At 50.6% G+C, this 22,983-nt stretch overlaps 1 protein-coding gene across 1 annotated transcript; it reads left to right on the top strand.

Moving 5' to 3' along the window:
* Positions 1-6,502: 6,502 nt before the first annotated feature.
* LOC119368056 (auxin-responsive protein SAUR50-like) lies at positions 6,503-7,134 on the top strand. The gene has a single exon (XM_037633418.1). It carries the CDS (start codon positions 6,508-6,510, stop codon positions 6,904-6,906), a length of 399 nt encoding a protein of 132 aa, XP_037489315.1. The 5' UTR covers positions 6,503-6,507; the 3' UTR covers positions 6,907-7,134.
* Positions 7,135-22,983: the final 15,849 nt, after the last annotated feature.

The raw sequence follows: 22,983 nt of genomic DNA, 5'->3' as shown, positions 1-22,983 counted from the left end.
TCTCCTTCTATGACTAGGTGGGTGGCACGTGTGCAATTCGGTGAGGATTCGACGGATCAAGTTGGTTGAATGGATGATATAGCTAGATAGACTTGTTAATGGAGAAAGGAAAAGAACAAGAATAAAATAGGTACTAATGGCATGATAATCAAGACCACAATGAACCTAGCAGCAATTTTTGCTAAGTTAATCAAGAAAGTGGCAGTTAGGAAAAGCTAGATGTTGAGAATGGCAATTATGCTAACCTTGATGCTGAGAGTGGCAAGTATCCAATTTTCTGAGCGGAGCATGGATTTTTTTTATAGAAAGAATGCCGGAAGGATGATGTTGAGCAACGTGGTTGGTCTGGACTATTGGATCATGTGATTAGACGGCTAAGATGGTATGGATCTGTCACTACTCATAAAGGGGTAGTAGATTTGTTGACCATGGCAAGTGGGCTAGAGTTTTCTTGACTTGACTTTGATGATTTGCTAGACATGGTGTACGATTTAACTTTGTCTTGACTTTGACAATTTTCTACATAATTATGTTGGAAGTCATTTCTTTTTAGGTGATGACGGAAGTGATCTTCGTAACATATTCACAATGATTCATTTGCCTAATTTTTTTATGGATGGAATAAAGGAAGAAGCGGACAATCTTCCAGCTCCTAACTTCAAATCAACCTTTTTAGGAGAAATTTGGATCAATATGAGAGAATAAGAAAAGAAATGTCCCAACCTTTTGGCCATTTATCCATCATCGTGTCTTCAATAGGAGAGAAGTAGAATTACGGAAATGCCCTTCCAGTCCTGCATGCACCCAAAACTCGATTGTCCTTTGTATGCGTTCATCGACTGACCTATTAACATTTGTTGTGTGTCTCCATCGTCTTTCCTCTCTAAAACAGAAGATGATTCCCCGTCTGGACCTCTCGAGCTTTCTCGCCAATGTCTCTTGGCTTGTGATATAGTCGCTAGGACTGGCCTGGTTGTGTAGGTCAAAGCATTGTTCTAAAGGGCCTCCGCATCCACATCAACAAGGATTGGTGACCACAACAAAGCGTCAACTGGGGACTCTTGACCAGATGTGTAGACATGAATCGATGACCGGAATAGAGGAGCCCACTGCTTAAATAGGGATCAACCTCGTTGGTTACCCATGCATGATGAGGTAGGAGTAAATCCATTAGTTTCTTTCTATGACATGAATGCATTTGTTTCTCAGTAGTGGAATTTGTTTGAGAAAGGAGAAGGTGAAGAGATAGAGATAGATAGATAGAGATAGATATATATATATATATATATGCAAAGAGATAGATAGAGATAGTAATGTTTTTATTGTTTGCGCCACCGATGTCCCGTCATCATTTCAGTGAATATTACATGAGACTACATGTGCAAACTGTACTAACCTCAAAGATTTCAGGAAACCGCACGAGTTACCCAAGCAATAGTTGAGAACCTAAGATTCAGTTAACACATTGTGTTATCCCTCTTGCAAAGCAAATTGTTGAGCCATTACTTCATCATAGTATCAGAGGAAAGACCGAGACCATGAAATAATGAAAAGTGAACTTTCTAAACAAAGCACAACTGACACCATCATCGCCGTTACCACTACCAAGATAGGCTCGAGCACTTGGGAACACTAGAACATATTGGGAGATGATGATCTGCGAGACCAAACAACAGACTCATTTCTATTCTGTTGACAACTTACAACGAAAAAAGATAAAGCTAGTGGCTTTTATTCCATGTGACTTATCCTCGACATTAAGATATTGTCATTGAGAAAACATGTATCTACAAATAAATGAATTAAACTCTACTTTGACGTGGTTTCCCTTGCTTTCCGGGTCAAGTAGGCCTCCAAAGATGAAAGATGAGGCAAAAACGATACATGGTACACACTCGACTCCACCGACATCAGTTGGCAACATCGCATAGCATACCCAATTTTTTTTATAAAGATTGATCATGAACATCGATAATATGTCTTCATTTCATTTATGACCGATTGATGGCAGGCCTTACTAAAGAAATTCCAAGATTTTGACAAATTTATTCTATCTACCAAAGCCTGGTAATAACAATTCAATAAAAAGAAAACTCTATTTCCCAATCACCATAGGCCTTGGAAAACAACACGATGCCATATGCAAAAAGCATGTGGCTAACTAGCAACACCGATTGAGCTACTCTAATACAACTAACGTGCGATGGTTGACCTTTACTTTTTTAACAAGCACGAAATGCCCTCTACTGCCAAGAATAAGTATGGACAAATAGGGTACCCTTGAAGGATTCCTTGGGAGGGTTTGAATTCCTCAAGTTTAATATCATTAAATAAAACTAAGAATTTAAGGAACTCACCAAGACGATAACCATGGAGATCCAAGCTGGTGCAAACCCCAACATAGTCATGATCACTTGTAAATAATCCACTCAACTCCAGCACAAAAATATTATTTTTTTGGCTTTGTTCCTTTCCATGAATTAAGACATTCATATGCTGAGATAATGTTATCAATGATAAGACAACCTTGAACAAAAGCTGATTGTACACAATCTTATAAAATGTTGCAGAGACTGATAGGCCAGAATTGATAGAACTATGTGGGTTTTGTTACCTTCTAGGTCATAACAAGAATACACAAGTTTGAGAGTCCATCACACGCGGGGGTGACCAGGCTTTCGACTTTGGATCCGGCGACTCCACTCCCTCGCGGGCCTCACGCTCGTCGAGTGGTGCTCGGAGTCGCTGGATCTGCCGTGCTATTCCTTTTTAGTTGTAGTCTAGGTTAGCTTCATAGCTAGGGTTTGTCCATTCGTCATGGCTTCTCCGGTGATGATAGCGGTGGCGGTCAGTAATGGTGCCTCAGATGTTTCCCTGCTATGGTCCTTAGAGCGGTGGGTGGGAGATATGGGAGCTACATTCTGCTCGCGGGTCATGCGTGGCTAGTGAGATCTGGGTGGTAGGGCTAGGTCGGCGAGACGATGACGACGACCTAGCTCTTGTCGCTTTGTCCTCCGGGTCCGCCCCCGTCTTGGCGGTGTCTCCTCTAGTACAACTCAAGGGACTAGAAGGATGCTTTGGAGTGATCCGACAGATAGTGGTTCCCTCTTTGCATGGTGGTGGCGCAGGTGACCCTTGGGACATGGTGACCTCGTACAAGGGCTTGTGGAAGATGGCGAGCTGATCTAATCCCCTCCTTCGAAGGCGTCGAGCAAAGTCGGTGGATCTGCAATCTGACGAGCACGGGGATGTTCCCTGGACGACGAGCCACAAAGATTCGGCCTTGTCGTTCTACAACAGGCTGCTCAACCGTTCACAAAGCTACTTCAGCTATGGTGCTTTGGCAGATCCGATTTGTTGGGCTGCTCGTCTGTCTTATCTCCAGCAGTGCTCCAGCGACGACCGTGGTTGGCAACGAGCGTAGATGACGATGTGTACAAGGGTCTCGTAGGACTGAGGTTGAACTTTGTTTCTCTCGAGGTTCTTTGTGCAAATGTCCAGGACTCATGTGTTTCTGGGTCCTTCGGGTAAACGTTATGTGTATGTTCTATGAATGCTTTTTGCAATGAACACAAAGTTACTCCTAAAAACACTCTACTCTCCATGTAGGATAGAAAGAGCTTTCCCTGCAATCTCCACACCACAAAGTCTCCAATGTCATTGTAAAAAGTGAGCCGCGTAGTCGTTACGCCTAAGGGCTTTAGTTGGAAACATTTGAAAAAGGCCACACTGACTTCTTCATTGTCGTAAGGCTCAAGAACCGCCCTCAGATTCAAAAGGGTTTTATAGAAGGACATAGCCAACATCTCCATCTCGCAGAGATCCTCGGTGATGAAGCCATCGTCCCTAGCCAAAAAAAATAAAAATTCTTTCCTCGTTCGCATGCCAGCTTTTTGGTGACTTTTTGTGTGTTTTTGTCCCCTGTTGCGGGCCCCTAAATCCAAGACATTTGGCACCATAAGATTTATTCCATGTGATGAAGCTCAACTAGTATGTCATTCATTTTTGTCTCTTCCCATGATGGGAATTGCCGATCGACTCGTGGGCCTTCTCACCATCATGTTGCTACAAAGTGACTGCACCTTTCTCGGTCGTTCTATCTTCATCGCCTGGTGCACAACAATGTCATCCCGTGTAACTCGACAAAAGCTTTATTTTCTTGTTCTGAATTATAACGAGTGCTCGCCCACACGTCTCATGTACATGGGCCGGACCAAGATACCATTTTTTTTCTTCCAAATCCGCTCCTCTGATTTTTTTAATACGTGACTGCTATATTTTAAATATACTATGAACCTTTTTCCAAGATATGATGAACACTTACGGGATAAATATTTTTTAATAGGTGATGAATATTTTTTTAATACTTGATGAACAATTTCTATACAAGATAATTTTTTTATTGCACTATAAACATTTTAATATGACCATTTTAAGTTTATGATGAACCTTTTTTATGAATACGTCAACCAATTTTTTCATACACTATTAAGATTTTTTTTAATATGCGATGAACATTTTTAATACATAATTACCCTTCTGTACAAACATGATGACTATTTTTAAAATTTCTGACGGTTCTTAATACACGATGATGTTTTTCAATACACGCTGACCCTTTGTGAAGAAGGCAATGAATAATATTTTTCATAGACGAAGAACATTTTTTATTTACATGCACATTTATAAAATACCATTTTTGAATTAAAAATATGCGAAGAAATTTCTAGTTGGATGAGAATTTCTTTAAAATACGGAACACCTTTTTTAGTTACATGAACATTGATTTGCAACACGTGCACTTTTTTTTGCTTCAACTTTTGAAGAAAGGGTACATAAAACCAGTGAAATGATATATTTTACCAAAAATAATATGAAAAGAAGTATTTAAAATAAAAATAGAAAATGGTGGTACTCCGGTAGATTATACCAAAAAAGTATATCTATGTGCAAGAAGAAACGTACTCCCCCCATTTCTAAATATAGGGTGTATAATTTTTGGCACGAAAATTAAAGAATGCACATGAAGAAAAAATTTCATAAGTTTTGGGCGAGATTACACCTAACTAATTGAGATGAGAAAATAGAGAAGCTTGCCTAATATAAGGAAATGTAATCAAATCCCTAAAAACATTATCTAGATCAGTGGTGCAACGGAATACACCTTATATTTCGGATTTTTTCTCAAAAATCTATACACCTTACATCAAGGAACGGAGGGAGTACTACCTAATAGATACAGCAGGATTCTTACTCGGCCGGCCCACGTAGGAAAAGGAAACAGGCGATGTGACCGCATTACTCGCAACAAGCGAGGAATACACCACGAACCCGTCGTCCAATTCTTCCCATGCCGCCGCCGCCCAGCATGCATGTCCATGACCTCGAAAGCAGAATGTGAAGCAGGCAACGGACCGCTCTGCCGACTGCCGCCGGCCGGTGGCTCCGGAGAGTGAGGAGCAGTCCCAGCAGAGCTTCCTTTCACCGCAATGAATGCCGCCGCCGCCGCCGCCGTTGCCCCGTCCAATGAGGCCGCGAGCCCCCATCCCTCTCCTCGCCCCCTAGCTTTATCTCCTCCCCGACCTCAAGGCGATGTGTGCAAGATTCTAACTCCTTCGACAACTTCGAGACGCAGTTGGTTGCTCGGCCGGTTGATCCTCCTCCCATTATTGGAGAGAGAACGCGCGTGCCGCTCCAGAATCTTCGCTCGTACGTACTCGGGTGACGTCGATCGACCATTTTGGTTGAAGGAGATGGGAGGAGGAGAAAAGGACTACGTAGTACGTACACGGTGATGTACCAGCTCCATACGTTCAAGGACGTACGCGCTACCATTACCTTTTGTACTGAAAGCTGTTTTATATTCTGTCAAGGGCTGTGGCGTTTGCGTGGTCAACATGCGCCTGCTGATAAATTCGTGTCAAGCTGTACGCAGTGGTTGCTCGAGACTGCAAGCCACTCATTTGACCGGAATATCGTGGCGGAATTCATGAGCACTACTGCCTCGGTTGATCCGTAGAAAGTTAGGCCAGTGGTGATGGTGTACGAGTACGACTGTACGCTAATGGCAGCACATGCGCGACTTAATGCAAACGCAGGTAATTTTCAACGATCGCGACGACGGTAAGTTGCCATCACTGTGGATGCAACTAAAAGTTGCCCGCATAACGATAAGTGACATAAGGAATCCCCATGGTTGTTTACAACTACTTGCAAAGTTGTCGACCGACTAGACCTTGCAAACGTATATATATATACCAATGTACGATCGGGTTTCTTTCGTTCTCTTTTGCGTACGCATATCCAAACGTCACCTCAAGAGTCTATTTTTCCAGCTTGCCATAAGCTAAACAAACGTACCACATGCCTCTGAGGCTACAACCATTATTAATGTCGACCAATCCACAAGGCACAGGCCCAGTTGCATGGCCGCGTATATATGCGGAATATATGCAGCAGTGCTACACAGACACACAGACACACGTACGCATGTTACGTTCGAGCGGCATGAAGGGAGGACGGCGATCCAACAGGAGGCTCCTCAGGTCCTTCCTGGCCGCGTGCAGGAAGCTCAGCGCCGAGCTGCAGCTGCTCGGCGCCGCCGCCCCGACGGCGAGCGCGTGGGTGCAACTCGAGGCCGGCGGCGGCGGCGACGAGACCATCCCGGTGGACGTGCCGAGGGGCCACACGGTGGTGTACGTCGGGGAGGAGCTGCGGCGGTACGTCGTCCGGGTGTCCTCCCTCGACCACCCGCTGTTCCGGGAGCTGCTCGACCGCGCGCGGGAGGAGTACGAGTTCGCCGCCGACGCCAGGCTGTGCCTGCCCTGCGACGAGGAAATCTTCCTCGCCGTGCTCTGCCACGTCGACTCCAAGCACGACTACTGGAGGCTAGCGCTCTGCAGCTGATCACGAAGTTGGTGGATCGCCGCGTTGGCCCCTCTCCTGTGTAGGATGCAAAGTACAGTAGCTAACTGCTGCGGGATAACGAGATTTGCGTTCATGGTCTCAGATGTATAGGTGTAGGCTCCATGTGTGCAGAAATTTAGTTCCGTTGTTCAATGCTCTGTATTCCATTCTCCAAGTATGCGTCGCATGCAAAATGTCGTGGTACAGAATGACATCCATTCTACGTAACTTGCAGTTTGTTTGGCCTAATAATTCGTTCGGTCAATGGTATCCAGGCTTTGCAATTGCGCACAGTGCAAAATCATGCTGGTGCAATCTAACATTTGTGAAGATGTAAATGATGATACATTCAGAGTTCAAACAAAGCTGCTCGACTTGTAGAACGCCACCATGGTGGAATTACAGTTTGCATGCTGCACAACTGACAGTAGAAATGCACAAACACTGTCGCAAACGGTGGTGGGCGGATTTGCTGGGATTTTGTTTTGTGAGTAAAAGAGGACACCCGCGCCCCCCCTCCCTCCGATTTTTATTAAAGAAACAACCTGGCTCGTCACATAGCAATTCATCTCAAACGCAATATTATTTACCCCAAAAGGCTTTCGCCCAGCATTATATATAAAGCAATGATCAACAACAACAACCCGATACAAACGCACGCTATCATAAAACACACATCCAAGATAGGATACATAGGCACTGATCACATCAACACCACCTCTAGTACTACGAGAGCAACCGGGGGCTCAACCGAGAACTTGCCACCGCAAAAAAAATGAAGCCGCATATGACGGATCGTGGGCTACAAGTCGGCGCCTTCAGGAAAGAAACGACACCGGAGCATCGCCACCGCCCGACCCGAGGATCAGAAGTTCCCCTGGAGTAGCACGACGAGCAGCTAGAGCCGCGACGACGCCTTCAAAAAGGAAACTAGCTTCGCCGCCACCGGTCCGTCCGAAGATAGAACATGTTTTCACGCTGACCAACACTCACCGCCACCGAACGCAACACCCCAGCTACCACGCCACCCACATGGCCATGGCCACTGGGCAGCACCAAGCCACGAGCTCTGCCCATGAGCACCGCGCTACCACCACCAGGACCGCCGTCCCGGCATCCAAGACCTTGACACCACCTCACCCTGGATCCGCCGCTACCCCAACCAAACAGACGAGCGGAAAGGTCTGGCCTTTCACACCCCAGGGCAGCCAAAAGGCTGGCCAAACTGGCCCCCATCGACCCGTCCTTCAACACCGGGCAACGAGACGAGCTCTGTCCTGCGGCACCATGTGCGAGAAGAGCTCGGTCCTGCTGCACCGTGCACGAGACGAGTTGGGTCCTGCTACACAGTGTGCGAGACGAGGTCGGTCCTGCCGCACTGGTTGCGAGACGAGCGATGGACCACGGCTGGGAGAAGGACAACCCTTCGACGAAGTAATAGTCGGACGATGAGGAGAGGAAGCGAAGGCCGACACAAGACTACTACGGACGAACCGACGCCGGAACATGCCAGCCGTCGCCGCAGTCGACCTGCCAAGCCTCCGTGCAGCCACCCACGGCCCGGACAACAGCCATGCCGGGCCACTGCCCAACCGCGCCGCCCGGCAAGCTCGAAGCGCGAGAGACGCCGGGCACGCACAACCACCACCATGACCGACCGCCGCAACCACCAGCTGACCCCCGCTAGGGGCCAGGACGAGTCCGCCGGCGACCAGCCTAACCACCACACCGTACCCCCACCAGCGCATGCAGCCACGTAAGGTGGCCGGCCCGCGCCGCCACTAGGGATGGCACCCGCAGGGTTGGGTATGGGTGGAGCTACCCCATACCCTTACCCGTCCGCTCCTAGCTTACCCATTGCCCTTACCCATACCCGTCAATGGGTACAATTTTCCCATACCCATTACCCAACAGGGTAGATGGGCACCCGCGGGTAAAATTACCCACGTTTGCAAAGCATCAGTTTGACCAACTAATAGTCATAAATGACAACATATAATTATAATCTATAAAGAAACAACAGATTATATAACAAGGCACACTTTTAAACAACAACACATCATAAAAAACACCATACTTAATAAACAACATCACTTTCTCTTAAATAACAATACATTGAAACATCTTCACATAAGTCATACATTTTGAGTTCACAAATTTATGACAAAGTTTAGAGATAATTTTGAGTTCATACAGATTTTATATGGGTACATGGGTATGTGGGTATGGGTCATAGATCCCATACCCATACCCGCTCTACGCGATGGGTTTAACTTTTTCCTATTTATATAGACATGGGTAATTTTTTGTCTCATACCCTTACCCTAATAGGGTTTTTACCCGCAGGGTACGTGGGTAATGGGTACCCATTGCCATCCCTAGCCGCCACAGCCCATGCCGCCCGCGAAACAACGGTAGGAGGAGACGCCCCATCCAAGATCAGATCTGGTCGCCCCTCACCACCACCACGAGCACACCCCACCACCACAGAACACCGCCGGCCCTCCCACACCACGAGTAGAGCCCACCCCACCGCCAAGGAAGCCCAGAGCGCCGCCGAGCCGCCCATATGTCGCGCCGTCCCGGTCCAGCGACGTGCCTCCACGCAGGGACGCCGGCCCGCGCCGATTGAGGGAGTCCTGGATTAAGGGGTCCTCGAACAGTCGGACTATGTAACATGGGTCGGACTATTGGGCTATGAAGATACAAGATAGAAGACTCTCTCCCGTGTCCGGATGGGACTCTCCTTGTCGTGGAAGGCAAGCTTGGCGATCGGATATGAAGATTATTTTCTCTGTAACCGACTTTGTACAACCCTAGTCCCCTCCGGTGTCTATATAAACCGGAGGGTTTAGTCCGTAGAGGAAATCACAATCACAATGATATAGGGTATTAGTCATTATGATCTCGTGGTAGATCAACTCTTGTAACACTCATATTCATCAAGATCAATCAAGCAGGAAGTAGGCTATTACCTCCATAGAGAGGGCCCGAACCTAGGTAAACATCGTGTCCCCTGCCTCCTGTTATCATCGACCTCAGATGCACAGTTCGGGACCCCCTACCCGAGATCCGCCGGTTTTGACACCGACATTGGTGCTTTCATTGAGGGTTCCACTGCGTCGTCACCAGGAGGTTTGATGGCTCCATCAATAGTCTACAACAATGCAGTCCAGGGGGAGGTTTTCCTCCCCGGACAGATCTTCGTATTCGACGGCTTCGCACTGTGGGCCAACTCGCTTGGCCATCTGGAGCAGATCGACATCTACGCCCCTGGCCATCAGGTCAGGTTTGGAAGCTTGAATTACGTTGCTGATATCCGCGGAGACTTGATCTTCGACGGATTCAAGCCCATGACGGCTGCTCCCTGCCACCACGATGAACATGACCTAAATATGTCATCGGACCATGCCCAGGAGATAGCACCTATAACCGCTCTGGCCCTAGATCCGGAGCAGATTGTGCCATCCGAGGACGAGAATCTCAACCCCGCCCCGAAAGCCGTAGACTCAGCGGCGCTAGAGCCGCACATAGATCCGACCTCAAGCGGGGCCTGTGTCACCGGAACCTCGGATTCATCTCCGGCCATAGGTTCCGAACCGCGTGCATCCGCGCCCATCGAACCTGATCAGGCGCTTATCATTGAGTTCAGATCCGCGGGCATCTTCTGACACTCACTGTTAGGCCATGTGCTAAACTCATTAAAAGCCCTCTCCTTATCAGGAGACTCTCAGCCGAACTATATCTGGTTTGGATTGAAGGCTGATGACGGAGTATTTTGCTCCCCACCCACCACCCACTTCATAGCAACTGTCGAAGACTTAACCGACATGCTTGATTACGACTCCGAAGACATCAACGGTATGGACGATGATGCCGGAGAGGAGCAGAGACAAAAACCACCGCTTACAGGGCGCTGGACAACCACCTCCTCGTATGATGTATACATGGTGGATACACCCAAAGAGAACAACGGCGACAATGAAAAGGATCCAATCAAGAATAAGCCTTCTGAGATACAGCCAAAGCATCGGCGTCACTGACGCCGCTCTAAACCACACCGTGGAAAAAGCAGCAATACCGGCACAGGAGAAAATAATACTCCGAATGATGTCGAAGACAACGAAGACCCTGTTGAGCCAACTTCCGAACAGGAAGAACGGGAGGATGGGCGAGCTAGCCCTGATGAAGAGGCCATCAACGAAGACTTGGAGGACAGTAATTACCTTCCGCTCTTCGAGGACGAGGTGAGCCTAGACAACGAGGATATTATCATGCCCGAGGAACCTCTCGAGGAGGAGCGCTTTAAGCGCCGGCTAATAGCCACTGCAAGGAGCCTGAAAAAGAAGCAGCAACAACTTCAAGCTGGTCAATATCTGCTCAATGATAGATGGACTGATGTCCTAGCAGCAGAACAATACGGCCTCGAGCACCCAACCAAAAGTTACCCAACGCGCAAATTGCTATCCCAATTCGATGATGAGGCGCTGGAGCCCGTCCTACCAGTGCATAATGCGGCTGACCAACCACCACACGGCCAGGAAAAAGCGACAACTCAAGCTGAACACCAACCCGCACCACCTCGCCGAAAAACAGAGACACAACAACTCGGGGATACACATATGACCCGCGGCATGTTCTGGAAAAGAGAGCAGGTCAGACCAAATCGATCTATGGATCACAGGGGCGTGCCCTGATGCGCGACGATGGCCATCCGGTCGGACGTGACAAACATAATCACGCCCGGACCAAAGACCGCAGACGAACTCCATCTGAGCTACATCACGACTTGGCCCGATATAGAGGCGCCGCACACCCCCTTTGCCTCACTAATGAAGTAATGGAACATGAATTCCCGGAAGGGTTTAAACCCGTGAACATCGAATCATATGATGGGACAAAAGACCCTGCGGTATGGATTGAAGATTTTCTCCTCCATATTCATATGCCCGCGGTGATGATCTTCACGCCATCTAATACCTACCGCTAAAACTCAAGGGACCAGCTCGGCACTGGTTGAACAGTCTGCCCGAAAACTCCATTGGCAGCTGGGAGGACTTGGAAGACGCCTTCCTTGACAACTTCCAAGGTACATATGTCTGACCTCCGGATGCCAACGACTTAAGTCACATAGTCCAACAGCCCGGAGAGTCAGCCAGGAAATTCTGGACGTGGTAGCTGGGAACTAGCTTTGCCGCCACCGGTCCGTCCGAAGATAGAACATGTTTTCACCCCGACCAACACTCACCGCCACCGAACGCAACACCCCAGCTACCACGCCACCCACATGGCCATGGCCACTGGGCAGCACCAAGCCACGAGCTCTCCCCATGAGCACCGCGCTACCACCACCAGGACCGACGTCCCGGCATCCAAGACCTTGACACCACCTCATCCTGGATCTGCCGCTACCCCAACCAAACAGACAAGCGGAAAGGTCTGGCCTTTCACACCCCAGGGCAGCCAAAAGGCTGGCCAAACTGGCCTCCATCGACCCGTCCTGCAACACCGGGCGCGAGACGAGCTCTGTCCTGCGGCACCATGTGCGAGAAGAGCTCGGTCCTGGTGCACCGTGCGCGAGACGAGTTGGGTCCTGCTACACCGTGCGCGAGATGAGGTCGGTCCTGCCGCACCGGCCGCGAGACGAGCGATGGACCACAGCTATGAGAAGGACAACCCTTCGACGAAGTAATAGTCGGACGATGAGGAGAGGAAGCGAAGGCCGACATAAGACTACTACGGACGAACCGACGCCGGAACATGCCAGCCGTCGCCGCAGTCGACCTGCCAAGCCTCCGTAGAGCCACCCACGGCCCGGACAACAGCCATGCCGGGCCACTGCCCAACCTGCGCCGCCCGGCGAGCTCGAAGCGCGAGAGATGCCGGGCACGCACAACCACCACCACAGCCGGCCGCCGCAACCACCAGCTGAACCCCACTAGGGGCCAGGACGAGTCCGCCGGCGACCAGCCTAACCACCACACCGTACCCCCACCAGCGCATGCAGCCACGTAAGGTGGCCGGCCCGCGCCACCACAGCCCATGCCGCCCGCGAAACAGCGGTAGGAGGAGACGCCTCATCCCAGATCAGATCTGGTCGCCCCTCACCACCACCACGAGCACACCCCGCCACCACAGAACACCGCTGGCCCTCCCACACCACGAGCAGAGCCCACCCCGCCGCCAAGGAAGCCCAGAGCACCGCCGAGCCGCCCATATGTCGCGCTGTCTCGGTCCAGCGATGCGCCTCCACGCAGGGACGCCGGCCCATGCCGATTGAGGGAGTCCTGGATTAAGGGATCCTCGAACAGTCGGACTATGTAACATGGGTCGGACTATTGGGCTATGAAGATACAAGATAGAAGACTCTCTCCCGTGTCCGGATGGGACTCTCCTTGTCGTGGAAGGCAAGCTTGGCGATCGGATATGAAGATTATTTTCTCTATAACCGACTTTGTACAACCCTAGTCCCCTCCGGTGTCTATATAAACCGGAGGGTTTAGTCCGTAGAGGAAATCACAATCACAATGATATAGGATATTAGTTATTACGATCTCGTGGTAGATCAACTCTTGTAATACTCATATTCATCAAGATCAATCAAGCAGGAAGTAGGGTATTACCTCCATAGAGAGGGCCCGATCCTGGGTAAACATCATGTCCCCCGCCTCCTGTTACCATCGACCTTAGATGCACAGTTCGGGACCCCCTACCCCAGATCCGCCGGTTTTGACACCGACATTGGTGCTTTCATTGAGAGTTCCACTGCGTCGTCACCAAGAGGTTTGATGGCTCCATCAATAGTCTACAACAATGCAGTCCAGGGGGAGGTTTTCCTCCCGGATAGATCTTCGTATGTGACGGCTTCGCACTGCGGGCCAACTCACTTGGCCATCTGGAGCAGATCGACATCTACGCCCCTGGCCATCAGGTCAGGTTTGGAAGCTTGAATTATGTTGGTGATATCTGCGGAGACTTGATCTTTGACGGATTCAAGCCCATGACGGCTGCTCCCTGCCACCACGATGAACATGACCTAAATCTGTCATCGGACCATGCCCAGGAGATAGCACCTATAACTGCTCTGGCCCTAGATCCGGAGCAGATTATGCCATCCGAGGACGGGAATCTCAACCCTGCCCCGAAAGCCGCAGACTCAGTGGCGCTAGAGCCGCACACAGATCCGACCTCAAGCGGGGCCTGTGTCACCGGAACCTCGGATTCATCTCCGGCCATAGGTTCCGAACCGCGTGCATCCGCGCCCATCGAAGCTGATCAGGCGCTGATCGTTGAGTTCAGCTCCGCGGACATCTTCCGACACTCACCATTAGTCCATGTGCTAAACTCATTAAAAGCCCTCTCCTTATCAGGAGACTCTCAGCTGAACTATATCTGGTTTGGATTGAAGGCTGATGACGGAGAATTTCGCTCCCCACCCACCACCCACTTCATAGCCATTGTCGAAGACTTAACCGACATGCTTGATTACGACTCCGAAGACATCAACGGTATGGACGATGATGCCAGAGAGGAGCAGGCACAAAAACCACCGCTTACAGGGCGCTGGACAACCACCTCCTCGTATGATGTATACATGGTGGATACACCCAAAGAGAACAACGACGACAACGAAAAGGATCCAATCGAGAATAAGCCCCCTGAGATACAGCCAAAGCATCGGCGTCAGCGGCGCCACTCTAAACCATGCCGTGGAAAAAGCAGCAATACCGGCACAGGAGAAAATAATACTCCGAACGATGTCGAAGACAAAGAAGACCCCGTTGAGCCAACTTCCGAATAGGAAGAACGGGAGGATGGGCGAGCTAGCCCTGATGAAGAGGCCATCAACGAAGACTCGGAGGACAGTAATTACCTTCTGCTCTTCGAGAACGAGATGAGCCCAGACAACGAGGATTTTATCATGCCCAAGGAACCTCTCGAGCAGGAGCGCTTTAAGCGCCGGCTAATAGCCACTACAAGGAGCCTGAAAAAGAAGCAACAACAACTTCAAGCTGGTCAAGATCTGCTCAACGATAGATGGACTGATGTCCTAGCAGCAGAACAATACGGCCTCGAGCGCCCAACCAAAAGTTACCCAAAGCGCAAATTGCTATCCCAATTCGATGACGAGGCGCTGGAGCCCGTCCTACCAGTGCATAATGCGGCTGACCAACCACCACGCGGCCGGGACAAAGCGACAACTCAAGCTGAACACCAGCCCGCACTACCTCGCCGAAAAAACAGAGACACAACAGCTCGGGGATACACATATGACCCGCGACATGATCTGGAAAACAGAACAGGTCAGACCAGATCGATATATGGATCACGGGGGCGTGCCCTGATGCGCGACGATGGCCATCCGGTCGGACGTGACAAACATAATCACGCCCGGACCAAAGACCGCAGACGAACTCCATCTGAGCTACATCGCGACTTGGACCGATATAGAGGCGCCACACACCCCCTTTGCCTCACTAATGAAGTAATGGAACATGAATTCCTCGAAGGGTTTAAACCCGTGAACATCGAATCATATGATGGGACAAAAGACCCCGCGGTATGGATTGAAGATTTTCTCCTCCATATTCATATGGCCCACGGTGATGATCTTCACGCCATCAAATACCTTCCGCTAAAACTCAAGGGACCAGCTCGGCACTGGTTGAACAGTCTGCCCGAAAACTCCATTGGCAGCTGGGAGGACTTGGAAGACGCCTTCCTCGACAACTTCCAAGGTACATATGTCTGATCTCCGGATGCCAACGACTTAAGTCACATAGTCCAACAGCCCGGAGAGTCAGCCAAGAAATTCTGGATGTGGTAGCTGGGAACTAGCTTTGCCGCCACTGGTCCGTCCGAAGAAAGAACATGTTTTCACCCCGACCAACACTCACCGCCACCGAACGCAACACCCCAGCTACCACGCCACCCACATGGCCATGGCCACCGGGCAGCACCAAGCCAGGAGCTCTGCCCATGAGCACCGCGCTACCACCACGAGGTCCGCCGTCGCGGCATCCAAGACCTTGACACCACCTCACCCTGGATCCGCTGCTACCCCAACCAAAGAGACGAGCAGAAAGTTCTGGCCTTTCACACCCCAGGGCAGCCAAAAGGCTGGCCAAACTGGCCTCCATCGACCCGTCCTGCAACACCGGGCGCGAGACGAGCTCTATCCTGCGGCACCATGTGTGAGAAGAGCTCGGTCCTGCTGCACCGTGCGCGAGACGAGTTGGGTCCTGCTACACCGTGCGTGAGATGAGGTCGGTCCTGCCGCACCGGTCGTGAGACGAGCGATGGACCACAGCTGGGAGAAGGACAACCCTTCGATGAAGGAATAGCCAGACGATGAGGAGAGGAAGCGAAGGCCGACATAATACTACTACGGACGAATCGATGCTGGAACATGCCAGCCGTCGCCACAGTCGACCTGCCAAGCTTCCGTAGAGCCACCCACGGCCCGGACAACAGCCATGCCGGGCCACTGCCCAACCCGCGTCAGCCGGCGAGCTCGAAGCGCGAGAGACGCCAGGCACGCACAACCACCACCACGGGCCGCCGCAACCACCAGCTGACCCCCGCTAGGGGCCAGGACGAGTCCACCGGCGACCAGCCTAACCACCACACCGTACCCCCACTAGCGCATGCAACCATGTAAGGTGGCCGGCCCACGCCGCCACAACCCATGCCGCCCGCGAAACAGGGATAGGAGGAGACGCCCCATCCCAGATTAGATTTGGTCGCCCCTCACAACCACCACGAGCACACCCCGCCACCACAGAACACCGCCGGCCCTCCCACACCACGAGCAGAGCCCACCCCGCCGCCAAGGAAGCCCAGAGCGTCGCCGAGCTGCCCATATGTCGCGCCGTCCCGGTCCAGCAACGCGCCTCCACACAGGGACGCCGGCCCGTGCTGATTGAGGGAGTCCTGGATTAAGGGGTCCTCGAAAAGTTGGACTATGTAACGTGGGTCGGACTATTGGGCTATGAAGATACAAGATAGAAGACTCTCTCCCGTGTCCGGATGGGACTCTCCTTGTCGTGGAAGGCAAGCTTGGAGATCGGATATGAAGATTATTCTCTCTGTAACCGACTTTATACAACCCTAGTCCCCTCCGGTGTCTATATAAACCGGAGGGTTTAGTCCGTAGAGGAAATCACAATCACAATGATATAGGGTATTAGTCATTACGATCTCGTGGTAGATCAACTCTTGTAATACTCATTTTCATCAAGACCAATCAAGCAGGAAGTAGGGTATTACCTCCATAGAGAGGGCCCGAACCTGGGTAAACATCGTGTCCCCCGCCTCCTGTTACCATCGACCTTAGATGCGCAGTTCGGGACCCCCTACCCAAGATCCGCCAGTTTTGACACCGACATTGGTGCTTTCATTGAGAGTTCGACTGCATTGTCACCAAGAGGTTTGATGGCTCCATCAATAGTCTACAACAATGTAGTCTAGGGGGAGGTTTTCCTCCCCGGACAGATGTTCGTATTCGACGGCTTCGCACTGTGGGCCAACTCGCTTGGCCATATGGAGCAGATCGACATCTATGCCCCTGGCCATCAGGTCAGGTTTGGAAGCTTGAATTACGTTGCTGATATCCGCGGAGACTTGATCTTCGACGGATTCAAGCCCATGACGGCTGCTCCCTGCCACCACGATGAACATGACCTAAATCTATCATCGGACCATGCCCAGGAGATAGCACCTATAACTGCTCTGGCCCTAGATCCGGAGCAGATTGTGCCATCCGAGGACGGGAATCTCAACCCCGCGCCGAAAGCCGCAGACTCAGCGGCGCTAGAGCCGCACACAGATCCGACCTCAAGCGGGGCCCGTGTCACCGGAACCTCGGATTCATCTCCGGCCATAGGTTCCGAACCGCGTGTATCTGCGCCCATCGAACCTGATCAAGCGCTGATCGTTGAGTTCAGCTTCGCGGACATCTTCCGACACTCACCGTTAGGCCATGTGCTAAACTCATTAAAAGCCGTCTCCTTATCAGGAGACTCTCAGCCGAACTATATCTGGTTTGGATTGAAGGCTGATGACGGAGAATTTCGCTCCCCACCCACCACCCACTTCATAGCCATTGTCGAAGACTTAGCCGACATGCTTGATTACGACTCCGAAGACATCAACGGTATGGACGATGATGCCGGAGAGGAGCAGGCACAAAAACCACCGCTTACAGATCGCTGGACAACCACCTCCTCGTATGATGTATACATGGTGGATACACCCAAAGAGAACAACGTCGACAACGAAAAGGATCCAATCGAGAATAAGCCTCCTGAGATACAGCCAAAGTATCAGCGTCAGCGGCGCCGCTCTAAACCACGCCGTGGAAAAAGCAGCAGTACCGGCACAGGAGAAAATAATACTTCGCACGATGTCGAAGACAACGAAGACCCCGTTGAGCCAACTTCCGAACAGGAAGAACGGGAGGATGGGCGAGCTAGCCCTGATGAAGAGGCCATCAACGAAGACTCGGAGGACAGTAATTACCTTCCACTCTTCGAGGACGAGGTGAGCCTAGACAACGAGGATTTTATCATGCCCGAGGAACCTCTCGATCAGGAGCGCTTTAAGCGCCGGTTAATAGCCACTGCAAGGAGCCTGAAAAGAAGCAACAACAACTTCAAGCTGATCAAGATCTGCTCAACGATAGATGGACTGATGTCCTAGCAGCAGAACAATACGGCCTTGAGCACCCAACCAAAAGTTACCCAATGCGCAAATTGCTATCCCAATTCGATGATGATGCGCTGGAGCCCGTCCTACCAGTGCATAATGCGGTTGACCAACCACCATGCGGCCGGGACAAAGCGACAACTCAAGCTGAACACCAGCCCACACTACCTCGCCGAAAAAATAGAGACACAACAGCTCGGGGATACACATATGACCCGCGGCATGATCTGGAAAACAGAGCAGGTCAGACCAGATCGATCTATGGATCACGGGGGCGTGCCCTGATGCACGACGATGGCCATCCGGTCGGACGTGACAAACATAATCACGCCGTACCAAAGACCGCAAACGAACTCCATCCGAGCTACATCACGACTTGGCCCGATATAGAGGCGCCGCACACCCCCTTTGCCTCACTAATGAAGTAATGGAACATGAATTCCCTGAAGGGTTTAAACCCGTGAACATCGAATCATATGATGGGACAAAAGACCCCGCGGTATGGATTGAAGATTTTCTCCTCCATATTCATATGGCCCACGGTGATGATCTTCTTGCCATCAAATACCTCCCGCTAAAACTCAAGGGACCAGCTCAGCACTGGTTGAACAGTCTGCCCGAAAACTCCATTGGCATCTAGGAGGACTTGGAAGACGCCTTCCTCGACAACTTCCAAGGTACATATGTCTGACATCCGGATGCCAACGACTTAAGTCACGTAGTCCAACAGCCCGGAGAGTCAGCCAGGAAATTCTGGACGTGGTAGCTGGGAACTAGCTTCACCGCCACCGGTCCGTCCGAAGATAGAACATGTTTTCACCCCGACCAACACTCACCGCCACCGAACGCAACACCCCAGCTACCACGCCGCCCACATGGCCATGGCCACTAGGCAGCACCAAGCCACGAGCTCTGCCCATGAGCACCACGCTACCACCACCAGGACCGTCGTCCCGGCATCCAAGACCTTGACACCACCTCACCCTGGATCCGCTGCTACCCCAACCAAAGAGATGAGTAGAAAGGTGTGGCCTTTCACACCCCAGGGCAGCCAAAAGGCTAGCCAAACTGGCCTCCATCGACCCGTCCTGCAACATCGGGCGTGAGACGAGCTCTGTCCTGCGGCACCATGTGCGAGAAGAGCTCGGTCCTGTTGGACCGTGCGCAAGACGAGTTGGGTCCTGCTACACCGTGCGCGAGACGAGGTCGGTCCTTCCGCACCGGTCGCGAGATGAGCGATGGACCACAGCTGGGAGAAGGACAATCCTTCGATGAAGTAATAGTCGGACGATGAGGAGAGGAAGCGAAGGCCGACATAAGACTACTACGGACGAACCGACGCTGGAACATGCCAGCCGTCGCCGCAGTCGACCTGCCAAGCCTCCGTAGAGCCACCTTCGATCGCAGGGACGATCTGACCATTATACGTCATGGCGGTTCAGCCGCACTGGTCCTCGACCCAATCATTGATGGATTCCACCTTACACAAGTCCTCATGGACGGTGGCAGCAGCCTGAACCTACTCTATCAGGATACAATGCGCAAAATGGGTATTGATCCCTCAAGGATCAAGCCCACAAAAACCACCTTTAAGGGTGTCATACCAGGTGTAGAGGCCCGTTGTACGGGATCAATCACACTGGAAGTGGTCTTCGGATCCCTGAATAACTTCCGAAGAGAAGAGTTGATCTTCGATATCGTCCCCTTCCGTAGTGCTATCATGCACTGCTCGGATGAATCGCATCCGCTCGATTCAATGCGGTGCCTCACTATGCTTATCTCAAGCTCAAGATGCCCGGTCCACGCTGTGTCATAACAGTCAATGGAAATAGGGAACACTCCCTCCGTACTGAGGAGCACACCGCTGCCCTCGTAGCAGAAGCACATAGCGGCCTTTCCAGGCAGAACCTTAATTCGGCGGCCAATCTCCTGGACACTGTCAAACGAGTCCGAACTACTTTGCAGCAGGACAATCCATATCGTCAACAACTTGACTAGCAATTCAGCCTCCGTCCCAGTCCCGACAAAACGGCGGCATTCGTACCGCGCATACATAACTACGCACTCAAAATACCATGGGCATAGATGGAGGCACAACTAGATTGTGGTCCATAATACGGCTCAACCTTATCTGGACCCGCATACTTTCACTTTTTCTTTTTTTCTTTTCAGGTTTCTTTTTTCCAGGCCTTTCCTGGTGGCCTGATTGTCGGACCTATCAAGGGACGAATACACCAAGGCGGCAAGAAGCATTGACGTATAAGGGAATTTCCAGGTGGTGTCTTTAAATGATTGTTATGCCTGTTTTAATAACCCGCACGCAGCTCTCCCTTGGTCATGGCATGTTAAATAGCCCTGTTGCTAATCATACTACTTGTAAAAAATACGCTTTGACGTATTAATCAAACATCAATGGAAAATGATTGACGGCCCAATTTCTGCGGCATTAGCCTATTGCTTCATTTTTCATTTTCTTGATATTCTTATCAATTGTGCCCGTACACTCTGGTACGCCTCAATTCGCCAGGGGCTTCATTCCGTCCCATAATACGAAAACAAAGTCCGAACACTTCTACAGTAGTTCAACACCCCGAATTGTATTAAAATATATGCATCGGCTCCGAATCATGTCTTTGGTCAATAGTTGGGTTGCTCGGCTCTTGTGCTTACTACCTTACGTTCCGCTATACCGGCTAGGGTAGTAAAGGGAGAACTACTGCGATTGTGTCCTTGTTCATCCGGATGAGCACCTCAGTAGAGAAAGCCGAAAGTTGACTGTCATGATGCGGCGCGAGCCGGTCAGCTGTTCGAGAGGTCACAAATCTTTAGCAATTTTTTCCGCATTATGCGGTGAATCGGTTTTTATCTGATCAGGTGTTTACAACACCCCAAGTTCGGACTTATGAATAGTAGGGGCTGCGCCTAAATTTTTTATTGTCAAACTCCTATGGCTAGGTGAGGGTGATAAAGACACATAGTCCAATTGTCTGGTTCGTTGCGCTAAACACCTCCTTTAAGGACCAAACTCTGGAGTAAAGAGTGTTTAGATTCATCCCGAACACCCCCGTACTTCCTACATGGGGGCTGAAGCCGACGACTGGCCAACTCTCAGATTTAATAAAAACGGCCGCACATGAGGTAAATTTTTAAATAACAAGCCTTATATTACATAACGGCACTGTTTCATAATACAAGACAGGATAACATGAATGTATTTATGGAAATATAATATCCTTAGCACATTGCTCCGCCACAATGTGGGATCCCTCCTAGACATTGTCAAAATACAGCTCGGGCGTGTGGTGCTCCTTGCCCGCGGGCGGTCCCTCGGTCATAAGCTTCGCAGCGTCCATCTTCACCCAGTGCATCTTGACTCGAGCGAAGTTCATTCGCACGCCTTCGATGTAGACCGATCGCTTGATGGCATCAAGCCGAGGGTAGGCATTGACCAACCGCTTCATGAGACCGAAGTAGCTGCTGGGTATATCTTCAGAAGGCCATAGCCGAATTATTAAATCCTTCATGGCTAGTTCGACCACCCTATGTAGTTCGACCAGCTATTTTAGCTGATCGCTAAAGGGCACCGGATGTTCTGGTGCAAGGTATTGCGATCAAAACAATTTCTTCGTGGAGCTCCCCTCTTCGGCTCGGAAGAACTCCGCAGCATCTGAAATGCTGCACGGCAGATCCGCAAACGCCCCTGGAGAACTCCAAATCCGGGTCAGTAAGAGGATAATTTTTCTTCACATATTTTCTCTGCATAATGAAGGCCTTATCCGCCGCGATTTTTCTGGCCTCCTGGATTTCCTGGAGGGCACCCTGGGCTTCGACCCGGGCATCGTGTGTGCTCTAGCGGGCCTTGGCAAGTTCGGACTCTTGATCCGTAATGCTGCGCTCCAAGGAATCACATTTCTTCACGGTGTCCTAGAGCTCTTGCTGGACCTCACTGACCTTGGCCTCATGCTTTTCACGGGCGGCTTGTTCTTTGGCCGCTCTCTCCTCGGCCTCGACCAACGCCTTCTTGAGGGTCTCCACCTCGGTCGTCGCTCCTAATAAATATAATGGCACTTTAGTTAACACAAATCATTCATCCTTCCTGAATATAGACAAGATTATTGCATACCTTGATTGTCTTCTAGCTGCTTTTTCACACAGTCAAGCTCTTCCTTGGCCCGCTCCAGACTCTGCTTCAGTCCGCAAACTTCAGTAGTATGAGAGGTTGCAGCCAGTAACGACGCCTGCGTGTTCACATCGACTCATATGGTTAGTCTCCTGCGAAATTTGTTTGATCCTTTGTCTGACTTCTCTTTTCGAACACCGGACAATGTCTCAGGGGCTACTGTCTATACTGTGACATTCTTTTTACATAAT

This window comes from Triticum dicoccoides, chromosome 2B (assembly GCF_002162155.2).
Source record: "Triticum dicoccoides isolate Atlit2015 ecotype Zavitan chromosome 2B, WEW_v2.0, whole genome shotgun sequence".
NCBI lineage: Eukaryota > Viridiplantae > Streptophyta > Magnoliopsida > Poales > Poaceae > Triticum > Triticum dicoccoides.
The sequence above is the reverse complement of the archived record's forward strand: the minus strand, read 5'-3'. Positions and strand labels throughout refer to the sequence as shown.

Excerpts from the sequence above, each read along its gene's own strand:
- LOC119368056 (XM_037633418.1), top strand. The coding sequence starts at position 6,508 with ATGAAGGGAGGACGGCGATCCAACAGGAGGCTCCTCAGGTCCTTCCTG.